Source organism: Mobula birostris, chromosome 31, assembly GCF_030028105.1.
Source record: "Mobula birostris isolate sMobBir1 chromosome 31, sMobBir1.hap1, whole genome shotgun sequence".
Classification (NCBI taxonomy): domain Eukaryota; kingdom Metazoa; phylum Chordata; class Chondrichthyes; order Myliobatiformes; family Myliobatidae; genus Mobula; species Mobula birostris.
This window is the reverse complement of record NC_092400.1, coordinates 27663263-27680755: the sequence shown is the minus strand read 5'-3', so window position 1 is coordinate 27680755 and position 17493 is coordinate 27663263. Positions and strand designations below refer to the sequence as shown.

General features: G+C 46.5%; 1 protein-coding gene across 4 annotated transcripts in view; it reads left to right on the top strand.

Annotated features, from left to right (window-relative positions):
* Positions 1 to 5479: 5479 nt before the first annotated feature.
* Positions 5480 to 17493, top strand: part of mn1b (meningioma 1b) — a 180180-nt gene continuing 168166 nt past the window's right edge. For all 4 annotated transcript variants that reach the window (XM_072247992.1, XM_072247995.1, XM_072247994.1 and 1 more), the window contains exon 1: positions 5480 to 9951. In XM_072247992.1, coding sequence (XP_072104093.1) covers positions 6324 to 9951 — 3628 coding nt within the window. In that variant the 5' untranslated portion in view covers positions 5480 to 6323. The remainder of the gene's footprint in view (positions 9952 to 17493) is intronic.

Here is a 17493-nt window from a genome sequence, read left to right as displayed (position 1 = left end):
AGAGGGGAAAAAGCTATTCCTGAGTCACTGAGTGTGTGCCTTCAGGCTCCTGTACCTCCTCCCTGATGGTAACAATGAGAAGGGGGCATGTCCTGGGTGATGAGGGTCCTTGACATGTTTTTGAGGCATCGTTCCTTGACGATTTCCTGGATGCTGGTATTTATATGACACCATATAAGACTCATTTTCTTGCAGGCATTTACAGTAGCATAGAAAAAATACACTGGAATTACTGAAAAGCTGCATACAAATTACAAATAAAGTCTGAATGAGACTTGAGTTGACTCAGATAAGAACAAACTCCGCCATGAGCTGTCCTAAGCCCGGCTACAAAAGGAGGAATTTGTGTATGAGGCCGGCAGTCCTGTCCTACAAAAGCCCAGTGCTGCAGAAACACCAACAGATGCTCCAAAGGCTTCATCCCTGGGAGAAGAATGAGAAAAGGGGCTATACCAGAGATAATATGAAGGACTGGCCCGAGGTGGGGAACTTAGGCGAGCTGCTTTTGGCAGCCTGTGCTCCAGTGGCAGTGGTGGGCTTAAGTAAGTAAGATAAGAACAGAAGATTCTGGAAACAGCAATAGCATTAACATTTCAAGTTTGAATCCCTTCACTAGAATTATTTCTCTTTCCACAGATGCTGCCTGATCTGCTATTTCCAGTATTTTCTGTATTTACTTCACATTTTTAGTATCTGTTTTCTTGATGTTTAATATTTATTTTGAGTTAATTCAATTCCCCCCCCATACGCTCCCAGACCTGTTGTGTATTTGTAGCACTTCACTTTTCTGTAACATGGTGCAGTTTTGATTGATAACTATTTTGCTTCGACTTGACATAAGAGCATAAGATATAGGAGCAGAATTAGCAACACACACAAAAAGTGCTGGTGAACGCAGCAGGCCAGGCAGCATCTATAGGAAGAAGTACAGTCGAGGTTTCGGGCTGAGACCCTTCGTCAGGACTAACTGAAAGAAGAGATAGTAAGAGATTTGAGAGGGGGAGGGGGAGATCCGAAATGATAGGAGAAGACAGGAGGGGAAGGGATGGAGCCAAGAGCTGGAAGGTTGATTGGCCATTTGCCCCATTGTGTCTGCTCCACCATTCTATCATGGCTGATTCTCAACTCTGTTCTCTGCTCTTCTCAGTATGACCTTTGACCCCTGACTAATCAGGAACCTATCAACCTCTGCTTTAAATATAATCAATGATTTGGCCTCCACAGCCGTCTGTGACAATGAATTCACAGATTCACCACCCTCTGGCTAAAGAAATTCCTCCTCATCTCCATTCTAAAGGGATGTTCCTGTATCCTGAGGCTGTGCCCTCTGGTCCTAGACTCCCCTACTGTCAGAAATATCCTCTCCAGGTCTTCTTTAGCCATTCCAAATATCAGCAGATATACAGTACAATGCAGTAACAGCAGCTGATTCGATTTACATAACATCTTTAACACAGCCAAAACCACTTAGTGAGAGTGGAGTTCAAGAAAAGTGATGGTGAAGGAGAAATGTGCATCTTCAGCTTAACCATTTCATTCCCAAGATCATTTTCATGCACCTCTCTGCACCATCCTTTCTTTGATAAGGGACCCAAAACTGCTCACAATACTTGGTCTGGTCTGACCAATGCCATATAATGTTTCATATTGAAGCTGTTGAGACTCCAGAGCCTCTTCTTCATTATCCAATTTAGTGGAGTGGGTGTAGTCTATTATTTCCTTTCTCTGGGTAGCAGTTAACATTTTAATTGTACTATATTAAATTTGCTGTTGTTCACCTGCTGGCATGTCATGCTCAAAGTCATTCTGTAGCTTTTAGGTTGTTATTCTCTTGGCCCTGCAGGTTTGTATTGTCTGCAGGGTTAATCACCAAATGCCTGAAGCACCTCAGTCAAACCTAACTAGCCTGTTCTGAGATAAATCTTCTCCCCCCCCGAACCCCCACCCCACTCCCTGTTCTTCCATTCTCCAGTCTCGCTCTCCTCTTCTCCTCACCATTGAACCTGCCCATCAACTTTGCCTGGTGTCCTTCCCCCTTCTCTTTCCCCCATGGTCCGCAATTCTGTCCTATTGGATTCGTTCTTCTTCAGCCCTTTACCTTCTCCACCTTTCACCACCCACCTTCTCACTTCTCTCCCTCCCCCCACCCTCCACCTACCTTCCCCCTCACCTGGCTTCACCCATCATCTCCTAGCTTGCCATCCTTCCCCTCACCCTCTTATTCTGGCTTCTTCCCCATTATCTCTCAGCCCGATGAAGGGTCTCGGCCCGAAACATCGACTGTTTACTCTTTTCCATAGATGCTGCCTGGCCTAAAGGGTTCCACTAGCATTTAGAGTGTGTTACTCTGGAGTCCAGCATCTGCAGAATCCCTAGCTTTTTTTCTTTTGCTTTTACTTAACCCATTTTCATATCAATCCTGATAGCTGACTCTGAATTCCACCCTGACTCCCCTCACACCTCATCCCAGCTTTGAGTTAATTATTTAACAGATTTTCCTGCAAAACCTCTGTCAAAATTTGGATTGTTGGTTCCGGGATGGAGGAGGTTTGTACTCCCGCGGTAACTGCCTCTGACTAGGTTAATGGTCTACAGCTCCTCAAATATAGTTATTGTAATTAACTCCATCATATTACATGAAATGCTGTTAATTGGTTCTTATAGCTGGTGTTGGTTTGTCATCCTTTTGTGAATTTATGCACATTAGCCTGTTTACAAAACGCTGATCTTTTTGACCCCCTGTCTGCGTTCATTGACATTCAGATAATGACAGTCAGGGCCTCACTAATCTCCTCTCTGGTCTCTCAGCACTCTGGGATAAATACGATCCATCCCTGGGGATTTGAGGGGAAAGTTTTTTTTCCCCATGCAGAGAGAGTCGCACTCACACTGCAGAAGAGGTGGTAGAGGCATTTACCAGGCAAGACATAGAAAGATGTGGACAAATGTCGATGGGTGAAATGATTGGCATGGGTCGGACGGTACCTATCTATGACTTTGAAACCAATTTATACGCATTTGCTAATCAAACAGCGATGACTTGGTATGGTTAGACTAAAGGGAATTATTTTTCTCTTAGGAATGTAGGATGCCGGTGGCCACCGCCTCCGATCTGGTCTGACATACTACTCCAGGAAATTGGGGTATTGGTAACAAGGGGCCACTACCCTTTTAAAAGCTGCCAGGGTACATGCCTGTTCACAATAAAGTTGCAGCTAGTTTCACAACTGCACCTTCAGCTCGTGAAAAGAGAGATGATGAAACATCGCCTTTTTTGGTGCCAGCCTGTAGTTATTTTTAACCGCGTTCGTGTTTGAAGACATCAGAACGCCGCTCTTTCTGTGGACTATTCCAACCAAAGCCACAAGATGGCAGTATTCACGTGTGCAAGGGCCTTCACATATCCGCGTTGGAACCACAAAGAACCAGCGCTTTGTGTGAGCAAGAGAGGGGGCGGGGTTGGGAAAGAAAACGGCGCCTCTACTCTGCAAGAGAAATATATATTTTGTTCTATAATTGTCTCCTGGTTAAATACGCACAACAATATATACGTATTTATGTTCATTACATTTCCAAGACTATATCCTAGGGTTGACACGTTAATAGTAAATGAAAGACTTAAGAAAGAATAGGGAATTAAGGATTCTGATCGATAGGGAAGAATTGCAGTTAAACTTCTTAAAATGGAAGGGCTGTTTTACAATTAACATTTTAAATAAATACTTCTCTTCTGCAATTCATATCAGACAAAGGATGGAGTTCACCTGCGATTCAGGTACAAAACCTCCGACTGTTTATTTTGGCGTTGATTTGATAATATATTTATCTATAAATATTATTTCATGACAAATATTTCTACACTATCAGTCGTAAGTATTTACACCATTCTTTACTTTATTAAACTTTAAGCACTAAATAAATAGAACAGGTTTATTATGGGCGTCTTTTTTTATTCTAAGCTGTTTCTTTCTGCTAGATCACAATGCAAATTCGTTCAAATCTCCCCCAGCCTGTCACATCCTAACTAATAATTTCAGTGTCGAAGTTCATTTCGACGCTGTTACTCAATACCTAAAAACATCACCACGCGGATGGCCCACATGAAAACTAATTACACAGGATCAATATTTAATCACTAGCTTCAGCTCCTTGGATTCCATAACAGTCAGAGCAGAGATTCTTTAAAAAAAACCACTGCAATACATTAATCCCCCTCCGCCTCACGCACTCGGACACAGCTCGGGTCATTATAACTTCACCATTTCGAAACTTTTTCAAAATTAAAATATCAGACTGATTTTGCAGCCGAGGAGAAATTGACCTAAAATTAACATGTATTCTGGAGAATTAATTATGTTTACCTAGACGTAAACGGTGCAGAGCTGGGAGTTTCTAAATTCATTGGCATTTAATTTTATTTCATGAATAGCTGGGATTATTGAATTAAAGCCTGTTCTTTTGGCGGTAATATCCTCGGTGCGTGCGAACTCCATTCCCAGAGAAGCTGCTCCTTGGGTTCCTCTGAGGAGGATCGGGTTGCGGTGAGGAAGCGGAGCCCTTGCCTTGTGTCTAATCGCGGGATGAATTTCAAGCCTCCGCCACTCTGCGCTCAGATCACATAAAGGTTTAAACATTTTAACTAGAGGTTATTGGCATAAATATTTCATAAAGTGAGGAGGAGATATTAAATTGCACTATTGATTTTAGCATCACAACAGAATTGCATTCGTTAGCCCCTGAAGACTAATTGGGCTGTTTAAGGAGGCATTGCCGACGCTGGAATATAATTTTAATTATCGAGGGTTTTGCATCGTGAACACCACGGTTCATCAAATGAGGAAAAAGTCGGGGGAAGCATTGTAATAACTTGATTAAACTGAAATAGTAAGTACACTGAATGGATACTGGCATCCTTGTCCCTCTCTCCGGAGAACATCTTTATTAATTCCTCGGTAAGAGTTTTACAGCATTAACACACAACTATCATTTAATTCCCTATTTTACACGGTTTACGCGGACAGACACAACAAAATGTAATGTTCCGGCTCTTGTTGTGTACATCAGGGTGAAATCGTCCGTTAAACTCTCAGCCTCAAGAAGCGACCCCTTTTCCCCCCAGAGTGATCTTTAACTTCCTTCGCCAACATTTTTATCTGTATAACTTGGCGAGCAGAGCTATTTAAAACATTGTCCAGTGGTATTTGCAAAATATTGCTCTAAATACAGTTGGTTTATCTATGAGCCCTAGTTGATCAGCTTGACTCGAAATCAAGATCCTGTGTTACTTTGTGGTTCCCCCCTCTCCGCTCCCAGTCGAACTCCTCCCTCCCTCTCTCTCTCTTTCTCCTTCTCCCTCAGATTTTTTTTGTCCATTTTCCTCTTTGTCTTTCCATTTTTATTGAGGGAGGGACGTATCCCGGTCCACCTTAACTCCAAGCCCCGCCTTCTGGCCAGGAGCATGCGTAGCAATGATTGGTGGAGGAATAATGGCTGAAATTGATTGCAGACACCAGTATGCAAACTTGTTGCTGGCTTTCCGGGGGATGAGATCAGGCTGTGTTCCTCTAACCAGCAGTAGTGATCGAGACAGAGAGAGAGAGACGCACAGACAGACAGAGAGAGAGAGAGAAAGAGTGAAAACAGACAGTGCTCACTTACATGTGTTGGATCAACATTTTTACAAGGGAACGCGAATTGCAACTACAATATTCCAGTCAGGATTTGTTTGCTCCGGGGATTTCAAGTCACTGGATGTCTGCAAGTTTGGAGCCACTGTGAGCGGGCAGTGAGTGCACTGTCCTAGCGCGTTCTGCCCGATCTCATCCCGCCGCCTTCTCTGGACTAATCGCCGGACAACAGAGAGAGAGGGAGAGAAAAACTCAACCCCCTATTTTTTCCCGAATAGAACGGAGCTGGGAGGTTTCATCCCTCTTGTCAAAATCAAGGACAGAAAGAGGAGATTCAGAATAAATAATAAAATCTAAGAATTATTTTTAAATAGAAGAAAAAGAACAACAAAATGCTTAAACGAAGGCTGAAGTGACATTATTGAGATAAAGCAATCACAATGTGATCCTGAAGCAGGGTGAGTTCTCTGCAAACCTTTCTCATTGTGTTTGAGACATTTTTAAAATAATATTTGGACCTTGGATACTGAAGCGACCGGAATCTTTATTTCCCCACAATTTACTTTTTATGGTTTTATTTTGATTTGGGCTATTTTAATTCCATTAATTATTGTATTTTTGTTACTGTGTTTGAGACTGTGAAGATAGCTCCGGGGGCTCGGCTGTCATGCCGTATTGATCGGGGCTTTGGGAAGTATGTTCGGGCTGAATCAGTTCAGCAGAAGCGGTGGCCAAGGAGCGGAGAGAAACTTCGGCCAAGCTGCCTTGGATATGTCGGGGCATTACAAGGGCCCGGGTTTCCCCGGCGGGGGTGGCAGTGCCATGGGAGAGCAGGGGATCAACGCCCTGAGCGAGCCCCCGATGCTGGGGCTGGGCATGAACCCGGCTTTGGGCGGTGAGCAGTACGCCTTCCACACCCGGGGCCACTCGGAGCTGCACGGGGCCGGGGCCATGCCCCAGCCGCCGCCTCCCCCCCAGCCGCAGCCTCCTCCACCTCCTCCTCCCCCCCAGCCCCAGGCTCAACCCCAGCCCTCGGCAGCCCACGCCTACTTCCCCAACGGGCACCACCATCACCACCCGCACGCCCACCACCACTTCAGCGGTAGCTTCTGCGGATCTGAACCCGGTCCTTCCTGCCTCCACGGGGGGCGGCTCCTGGGGGCGCCCGGCTACAGCAGTAACCCTTTGAGCGGACAGCAGCCTGCCTTCGGAGAAACTTACGACCCCATGGCCGAGAACCAAGGTGGCGGGGGAGGCGAGGCGTTTGGACAACAGCAACAACAGCAGCAGCAGCAGCAGCCCGCCCCAGGGAGATCAGGGAACCTGACGGACTACCACCAGCACCATACCCCGTCATCTAATCACACGCCTTGTCTACCTCTGGACCAGTCCCCCAACCGCGCTGCCTCTTTCCATGGTCTTCCAACCTCTTCCTCATCCGAGGCACACGGACTGGAGCAGAGGCGCCTGCAGACCCAGCCGCCTGTGGACTCGATGGAATACAACTACCCGAGCGACCCTCCCTTTGACATGCCGGTCTTTTCCTCCTCGGAGTCCGGCGCACAACTCCCTCACTACGGCGGCCCCGGCAGGCAGGTGCCCAGCAGTAACTTTCCCGGCAGCCCCGCCTTGCCCAGGGCGCCGGGCATGGTGAGCGTGGGGAAAGTCCACCCTCCACAGCAGCATGGTGCGTTTTACGAGAGGTTTGGGAATGCTCGGAAGATGTCTGTGGGCATGGAGCCCGGGGTCGCTGCCAGGAATCCTCTAATGCAGCAACAGGCGGGTCTGCTTGCACGGCAGAACTCTTGCCCCCCAGCGATACCTAGGCAACAGCAAGCGGAGGCCAGCGCTCCTAACTCCAGCGTGCAGGACAATGGGCCGATGCTGCAGAATCAGCACGCTCCGTTTGAATACCCGATTCAGAGACTTGAGAACAGAAATGTCCACCCTTACAGCGAGCCAATGTTCAACATTCAACATCAGGCTAACCAGAGGCTGCAGCATTTTGACGCCCCGTACCTCAACGTGGCGAAGCGGCCCAGGTTTGACTTTGCCAGTAACCACAGCGTGGACAGTTGTGCGACTTGGAGTGGTAACAGTTTGCATAACGCGAGTTTGGAAAACCATTTGTCGCCGTCTGCCTACCCCGGACTGCCCAATGAGTTTTCACCCCCTGGCCCAGAAGGCTTCCCCCACGGTCCCCCTCTTCAGCACCCGGGGACCGACCAGCAGTCCTTACAGCAGCGCCAGAACATGCTGATAATGTTTAAGCAAATGGTGTCGCGGAACCAGCGGCACCGAATGAGGCAATCCGATCTCCAGCATCTGGGCCACCATGGAGATGTCAATCAAAACAGCATGGCGCACAACAGCCAAGTGGGAACGCTGTCCCAGCCGAACTTTGAGCGGGAAAGCGGCGGCAGGATGTCGAATTTTGATCCTCAGAATCCACCCATGGCCCAGGAGAACTCGTGGTTTGCGGGCCCGCACCCTTCTGGGGACCTGCTGCAGAGAAGGCTCGGTGGGTCCGCTGTGGCTACTGACGGCAGCCCCCACGAATCTGTCCAGATGAACCTGCCGCAGAATGGGTCAAATATGTTATTCAGGACAGGTGGGAACGGACTGGGTATGCAGGAGTCAATGAGAATGCCAGGCGAGGGACATGTACAGGGTTTGCACTCTCCTGGGATGCACTCTCAGTTTGGCAGCAATATGGGCAATGTCTCTCAAATGCAGTCCCCCAGTGCGGGCATCGGCCTGCCTAACACCTCAACCGATAGAAGAGGAGGCCCCGACTTCCCTGGGCCCCAAATTGGCGGGCAGCCGGGCTTTCCGTTTGGGGGCCCAAGTAGATCCGCTAACCCGCACAACAACGCAGCGGGCGTACCTCCATCCCCCGGCAGTTACCCGGCCCAGAACGAATTCCAGCCCAACCAGCGCCCCTCCATGAGCAAGATCGGCTCCCTGTCCTTGGGCTCCTTCAGTAAGCCGGGTGCTAAGGACAGCACCATTTATGGTCAGAGTTGCCTCGCCGCCCTCTCCACTGCCTGCCAGAACATGATTGCGAGTCTGGGAGCCCCGAATCTCAATGTCACATTCAACAAGAAAAACCAGAACGAAGGGAAACGCAAACTTAGTCAAACCGAGCAGGATGGTGGGAGCGGAGGCCCGAGCAGCGGTGGTGGGGCCGGTGTTGGGGGCGTCGGTGGCGCCTCCACTGGGAGCTCTGGGAACGGTCCCGAATACTTCCAGAGCAACACGCCTCAAAGCAACCAGATGGGGGTATCCGGTAACGGGAGCGGCAAACTGGCCGCCCCAGCGGCCCAAAACTGCACGCAGGGCCAGAACCAGCCCACACCGCCCGAATGCAACCTCTCCCCAAACTATGGGCTGGAGGCCGTTCCAACTGAGAGCAAAGGACAGGCCGGGAGAGGGAGAGGGAGGAGGAAAAGAGACAGTGGCCACGTTAGCCCAGGGAACTTCTTTGACAAGTATTCAGCGGAGAATGTGAATCCAGTGGTCAGTCCCGGGCAACAGGGTCAGTCCTCACTCGGCGGAGATCGAGGTGGGACCCCGCAGGATAAGTCCCTCACCTCGCCATCCTGGGCTAAGGGGAATGACCTGCTACTCCCAGACCAACCCGACCTCATGTCTTCCCTGGACAGTGGGATTCAAAGCGTGACAAAGTCCGATGGCAGTTCACCCCAGGTCGACTTCTCGGACGATGTCAGCAACAATTATGCGAACGAGGACGAGGTGTCATCGAGTTCTGACAACAACCTATCCAAATCCACGCGGTTAATGACCAGTTCCCCCAAACTGCAACGGGTTGAGCACGGCCTGAAACAGATGGGTCACGCCATGCTCAATGCACATCCCAACAGCAACACTACCTCTAATGCGGGCGCTGTCGCTGACAGCTTCGGGCTCAGCAGCAGCGGGAGTGGGCACCCGGGCACTCCCGGGATGGAGCAGGTCCGAACTCCAACCAGCACGTCAGCGCAGGACGAGATTCACCCGCTGGAAATCCTGCAAGCACAGATCCAGCTGCAGCGGCAACAGTTCAGCATATCCGAAGACCAGCCCCTCGCAATGAAGAACAAAAAGGTCGAGTGCCCCGGTCAGAACGGGGACACAGAACTGGCCGCTTGCGGCACGGACAATGGCAAAGCTGCCATCAGCACGATAGACATTGAGTCACTGATGGCAGAGCATAACTCTACCTGGTACATGCCTAGCGACAAGGCCATGATGGATCCACAGGATGAAGACAAGCAAATGGCACCTTGGGAAAAGGCCAAACCCGCAAGTTCCAACAAAGAAGGTAACTTCTTAGTTTCTTTTACGTAGATCCACAAACCACGTTATATCTCGCTAAGTGGTCAGTCTGACCAGAGTATCTGTGGCTGTCCAATTCTCAATACAGATTAGGAAGGGGAAGTTTCCAGAGAGAACCATGGCGGTTTGCACTCTCCTTGGGTAGATGGTTACAGGCTGGATTAGTTCTGTAGACCAAACAGAATAAGGTGGTGAAGAGAGGCAAGAGTTTGTGAGTTAGAGGTGTGTGACTTCACTTTCAAATTAAAGGACAATACTTGTTCTCGCAAAGACTAACATTTTCTATAATGAATTGATAATTGACTGAGGGCGAGCTGATCAGGTTCCAGGAAGATTTGCCTTCTTAATGTGTAGCAGTGAAAATCCATTACAAACAGAACCATCTCAATTCCTTTAGCAATAGTAACGTCCTTCACCTAACACTAATCGTTTTATAATTTAAATATATGTATATATATATATATATATATATATGGTCGTAAATGAAATTGGGGACTTTTAAGACAAGTTGTAAACACGGGAATCCGAAGGAACTACCCGAGAAAACAATAGACAGGCCGTCAGGGTTTGAATCCCCCCCAGTCTGGTTGGTGAGCGTTCCGTCTTTAACATTGGTTAATTTAACCCTTTGTGGACCTCCCGAGGAGTTGTCGCGTTTGATCAGAGGCCAGAGAGGAACACTGGGTTGCTTAAAGTTCGACTTGGCAGTACACTGAGTGCGCACGCCACCAGCATTACTTTCAGATATATTCATTGGAAGTTTATTTGAAGTGTGTGTGTGTGTGTGTGTGTGTGTGTCACTGGTTTGAGGACGAGGGGTGCCCACACCTCTGTTACCGCTTAATTAGCAGAGTGCTTCAGTGAAGCTTGGGTTAATACTATTGTTATCGACATACAAAAAAAATCACTGATTATTTAGGTTCAAGGCACACAGTCTTTTTCAGGAGTTGCTCAGTTTGAGACTAATCTCATAAGACTTTCAATTCCATTAATATCAGATTTATAATTCAATACGTTTTGAAGAGATATATTGGAAATCAAAGCTATACTGGTTTATTCTGATTTAAATTTTCTCAACAATAATTTCCTTGCCTCAGTTTTAAAGCGGACTATCTCCAATTTATTGGCGAAACTACACAACAGGTCTTTGCAGCTGTGTGCTGCTCTTGCCTTGCTTGCCAGCTCACATCTGTGGTTTGGCTGCCTGGCTCCTAACACGTCCACATTATCGGGCTGACACGGTTTTAACTCCTCACTGAAAGTGGATTGCGGGGTGGGGGGGGGGGGGAGAGGGGGAGGGGTAGCTGAGGAGTGGAGGGCTAGGAGGTAGGTAGGTGGGAGATGGAGAAGTTTGCAACAGAATAAAGCGATCGTCACAGTCTCCCCAGTGCGAAAGTGCAGAAATAGCTCTTCGGATAGTTCCTTTGTTCTATTTAATACTCAGCACAGGAGTATTGTAATGTGAAGCGGGCGTGTTTAACATGCAGGGTCTGTGGAGGGAAGACGCACATCAGCATTCTCTGAGCTCCGCCACTGCAAGGACATAAATCGGTTCGTTGAGAATCTTCTTTCCATTTTTAAATGTAGTTGCACGCCGTCCTTGCTGGCCTTTTATGTTCACAACGGTTAGGGCCAACTGGATCAATAACTGGTTAGCAGAATTCCTGTACAGCTGTATTCTTGGTTTGGCTGAGGAATGAGTCTGAAATAAACATTCATCATGTGGACTTGTTGACCTGTAACATCTACTATTGACGAACTGCTTTGTTTCCGTGTTTCCTACGGTTTTAGCGCGCTGTCTCCGACAAATGCACGCTTTAAAAACAACTACGCAGATTCAGACTCACACCCACATCTAAAATCGGTCACAAAACTTAGAGGCGCGCATAAGGTTCCTTGCCTTTGGTACGTGCGGTCACAAAAGTTGTTTCTGTTGGGATTAATAATTTCTTCAGACATTGCTCCAGCTGCATAAATTAAATGTTTCTGTTAATACACATGCACTCTTGAAGACACGGCTACACATAATTATATACACCCCATACACATAATTATATACACCCCATACACAGGAAGATGAAACTAAGCACACTCCCTAATGGGTCCTGAAGAAGGGTTTCGGCCCGAAACATCGACTGTTGACTCTTTTCCATTGACGCTGCCTGGCCAGCTGAATTCTTCCAGCATTTTGTGTGTTAATTACTTTGATTTCCAGCATCTGCACATTTTCTCTTGTTTATCAATACATGTTCTAAGGACCACAGTTCCAATATACAAGCACAAACGGCTGCAACCACAGCGATTTACAACCAGGCTCACTCTCACACCGATACACTCATCCTCACCTCGCACACCCTCCCCTCTTCCGACTTCGTGTTCGGAGCGACTCTGTCTTCCGTGATGTTTTCGGCCGTCCCCACACGGACACGCAGTATTTTAAATGTTTTGTGAACAAGCTGTACATATTTCATAAACAATAAACATTGCCCCAGCAGTTTGTCCAGGCCCACCATGAAGATGTTATGGTGGCGTGCTTGGGGGAAGTTATGTTTATTTTGTCTGAAATGATTATTTGGATTTGATTTATTGCCTGTAAAGCCTGACAGTTCAGATGTGTATGGTAAAGTTGATTTCCCTGTAACCACGGTATGGAGGTGGCATCCCATGAATGCGCTCACCTCTGTCCCATTTGCCCGCACCTGGTGTTATCGGATGGGCGCTTTCACGCATCTTTGATAGTATTTTTTTTAACTTTGAACCTTAAATGGAGCTAAGCTTGACTTCGTCAGAAAGCAGGAAATGGTCAATACAGCCGCTAGACGGGCGCAAGATTGCAATCAAAATCCAAACCTGCTCTACATGTAAAACTTTGTCTCTACTGTGCAAAATAATCTTAGAGAGAAGCCACGATATATTCTTACAAAAAAAAAGCCATCGATCAGAAACCACACAAAACACAGCCAAGAGCGGCATTCCCTGGTAATTTTGATGCAGTTATAACTCAGGGTGACTTTACTAACAGGACGCCTCCTCGCAGCCGCACCTGTTTGCAATATAATCGTCCCTCTCACTCGTTAGCACTCTCCCTTTCCAACTTCTTGCAACTGCATAAAAGTGCTTTCGAGGCGAATTAGTCCAGACCGTTTTCTATTTGTTAATCAGACACCAGGATTGTTGTTTGGGTGGGTGATTGTTGGCTTGGTCGGGAGGAGACCATTCCGAATACTCGGAAATTGAATTTGGAATAATTGGGGAATGCTAGTTCTGTCTGGATCCTCGCTTTGTGCTGCCTGGGAGTTGTGTTGTGTCTGGATCCTGTACTCGGTACAAAGGGGATGAATGGAAAGGCATCCTTACCCGCTGTGACCCTGTGCTGAGAGAGGCGCCCTGTTTATCTGCGGTAACTGTGCAGTTTCGGCACTGTCACTTTCTGTATAGTTTACTGAAACTAGAAATACATCCGGTCGCTTCCTAATGTGATGGCAGCAGCTGGTCAGGTGCTAGAAAATTGATAGATGACATTCAACAATTTGAATTCACATAGCGCCTTTAACGCGGCTCGGCAGTGTCATGTAAGAACGGTTTACCCAGCGTTAGACGCATTAACTGACTCGTCTTATTGGAAAATACAGAGCCCATTGTAATGCGCTATGGTTTATCAGTGGCTAATAGTAGGAATGCGCGTCTGTGTGCTTTAATTCTCAATGCGTGACATTCCAGGTTAGATTCGTAGTGTTTTGTAATAGCAGATTTGGGACACTTGTACTGATGTGTGAATCATTTTTTTTAGTGTGATGTTGCAGGTGTGATACTCAGAGTACACTCTTAATGTGCTATAGGTTAGTAAGACAAGGGTACGGCACAGCGAAGAATGCCCCGGGTAACAGAGCGCACGGGTTGATTTTGCTTCGCGCTATGGAGTGATGGGAAACACATCTGCTTCTCTGGAACTGAAACATTCCTGGAGTCCTCAGAGGGGTAACGCTTTCAATACTACCAGACTTTAACCTTAAAAGCTGCTCCGGTGCTAGACAGTGTCTGGGGAACGGGCTGCTGGCTAAACCGTGGCAATCGAAACAAGTGGGGAAATGAGAGGAGCAAGGGATACGCCGGGAATGGAATTTTTGCCAGTGCAAGGCATTTGATTATTAGATTAGACTGCGGGGATTTTAGCCTTCGTAACCATCCTTTGTTGTTGGATTGGCAGATTCTAATGGTGAATGTGTTCTTAAATATTTCACAGGGGCGGCAGAATGCGGAAGGCGTTCTAAATTTAATAGGGATCTCTCCCAGCCACCCTGATACGCGAACCGGGACCCAATTCAACTTGCAAAGCAAGCTGAGAGAGAAAGAGAAACACACACACACACACACACACACACACACACACACACACACACACACACACGCACACACGCACACACACACACACACACACACACACACAGAGGCTACAGAAACAGGCAAGAATGGTTCGTTTAAACTTTTTTCCCTCCTTTGACATGGCACAGATCAGATATCACGATTACTGATTAAAACATGATTGTGTCCTGGTTGCTCTAATACTTCTAAATTTACTTAGGTATTTTGAGCTGATAATAATTGAGATATTATATTATAACCTCCCCCCCCCCGGTGATTTGATTAAATTTTTGTGTTCTCCGTGGTATTTTTCTTCGGAATCTTGTGCTGCGAGGAGCGTTGGATCTTTTAAATCAACTTTACCCACAGTTTATCAATCCGAAGAGGCATCACAATACCTGCGATGACTTTCTTCGATTGAAACTAATCTCGAATTACTGAAGGGAAGATCTGGACTGGGAGAGAGACAGCAGTAACACAACGAGTGCTCGAACTGCCCTTCTGTTGGTGTGGGCGCTGGGCTCCCGCTGGGGGTAATTATGGAACTGGAGTGAGTTGTTTGTCCCAGACCGCTGAAATAGAAGCCGCCTTCTCGTAGACGCGCTGGGGGCTTTATCCCTGTAGGGGACCCCAGGATTTGGGGATCTACCTCTGTTCCTGTAACCGAACCATGAGCGGTAATAGCTCTCTTTGGATCACTGCGATGTTTTCGGGTGTATTTCGATCGTAACCTAACCCAACTTTCCATCTCATTGTATAACCGGCACATCTGATTGACTTGAATGTCCTTATATTTCTCACTGTGTGTGCTAATATATGGATATGTGAATAGATTATGCGTGTGTGGGAGTGACAGTGCGATACGTGTCCTCTCTCTCTCTCCCTCACGCATGCACTTATCCTGTTCTTAAACTTACGTGAATTCATTACCCCACATGGCACTCTCCCCTCTTCTCTCATAATTCCACACCACCCACACACAGAGCTTTCTTTTATGTATATGTATTTCACGGTAAGATTTTGAACACTGCAGACAGGAATTATGTCAGTTATCTGTTTCCGTGTGGGGGCTGAAAGTGAACTGAAATTGAAACTATTAATTCCCTTCATTCTGCTTTCTGGATAAACCCCGTTTTTGCATCCAGTCTCCTGCGAATATGTATCCATTAGTGGCGTACATAGCTCTAATTTCTAAACAAATCCCATTGCAGTCTGCTCAAACTGCAATACGATTGAATTCGCACCCCCAAACATTTGAGAATACGGGATTCCCGCACAACAACGATGGAGTTTGAAGAAGAACTCTATATTCGTGACACAAACAGGTTGTTTCTGAGCACAGGAATGAAATCTGCGGAGCTCGGTCCACACAATAGTAATCATTAAATAGAGAAGGGAATAAGCGCTTGTTCAGCTTTATATTAACCACCTATTCATCTATTGAACGGCTGCTGTAGGAGAGATCCCAAGAAATGGTCTGTGGGGATATTTGATTTTCTGTACAATAAGGGACTATTCATCTGCCGAAATTGTTTCCAGCCACCCTGGGCTTGATACAGGTTTCGCTGATCATTTGTGTCAGTGTGTCTCACTTTCGGTTAGGTTTTCTAATTAATTTGGTTTACGCCGACAGTCATTTTTTAAAAAACAAAAATGCACAGCTCATGTAATTAAACTCCGTCAATTTTGATCTATTGATGCTGAAAATGGCTCCTAAAGCCTTTGCAATTTACGCCATTTGTTTACTCCGAGGAGAATGGGATCATGAGTGTCATTTACTGCATTAAGCAAATACATAGTGGGATCTGTCTGGTGTGGAAACTATGAGGTGCTGGCTTGGCGAATTGATTCTTCCATCCCTTGGTTGAGCTCCTTTGATAGTCGCTCTCTGCTTTGTAATCTGGGTATTAAATTAGAAATCGCATACCAATTTACAGATTGATAACTTGCCTGAACTATTTTCACTTTGTTTGAATTTCTTTCAAACAAGACGCTGCAATAACACTCCGATTTGTGTTCACTTCGGTATTAAAACTGTGCCAGATCAGCATCCAATATTCCTTTATAGATCCAAGTGAAATTCCTTTCACCAAGTGATTAATTCTTTAAAGTACAAAGAAAAGGTAATTTGTTTACAAAATACTATAACCAGGAGTTTCAAATAGAATCAGAATAATCGGAATTAGGAATAGTTGCATTTGTACACCAAAGTAATAATATTGTTGATACTAGAAATGCATTATAGCAATTTTTGCCTTTAATCTACAGTACTGTGCACATATAACTAGGATATAAAAGACTTTTGCGCATTACTGTAGTGATTTTATGTATTGCACTGTTCTGATGCCACAAAGAAAACAAATTTCATAACATATGTGAGTGATGACAAACCTGATTCTGATATAGGTCTTGATTATGGACTGAGAGTGGTGCTGGAGCAGGGAGAGGGGAATCATGGTTTGGAAAAGGGGAAGGGAGAGAGGAGGGAGCGGGAAGAACCAAAGAGACATTCTGTAATGATCAATAAACCAATTGTTTATTGACCTTGCCCGGTGTCTCAGGATTGCATGTGCCTGCACCCATGCCACCCCCTGCCCCTATCTTTGGCACTCCTTCTCTGCCCCCTGTCCCATGGCACTCCACCCTCACCTTTCCCTACATCCTTTCCTCCCACCAGATTTACAAACTCGCTCTCCACTCCACGTTGACAAATACAGTGCTAAGCAACAGTAGTGGGTACCCTAGCTCTATGTATGTGTCTAAGACTTTTGTACCGTACTGTAAATTCAATCAGAGGTTCAGTTCAATGTGATCGCTGTTCTTGCTGGTCAATGCACGTTTTACTGAGATATGGAAATAGAATGTTTGAGAAGGAAGGGAAGAACTATTAGGAAGGAAGAAACATGCCCCATCTTTCTTTTGATATCAACCCACGTCGTTGCAACTTAACACATTCTTTAATTTTTTTGGGAGCTGCATCCAATTACTTCAGTGCATCTTCTTTGATAAGTTGTTCTACATCTCCACTGATTGTACGTATGAAAAGGTTGGTTGGCATTTACCTGCAATTGTCTGTTTTTTGTCTCCCCCCCCCCCCCCATTTCTGTCATCATGCAGTCTGTTCCACAAGCCTTGGAGTCACAAAACCATAAGCCCCAGAATGGAA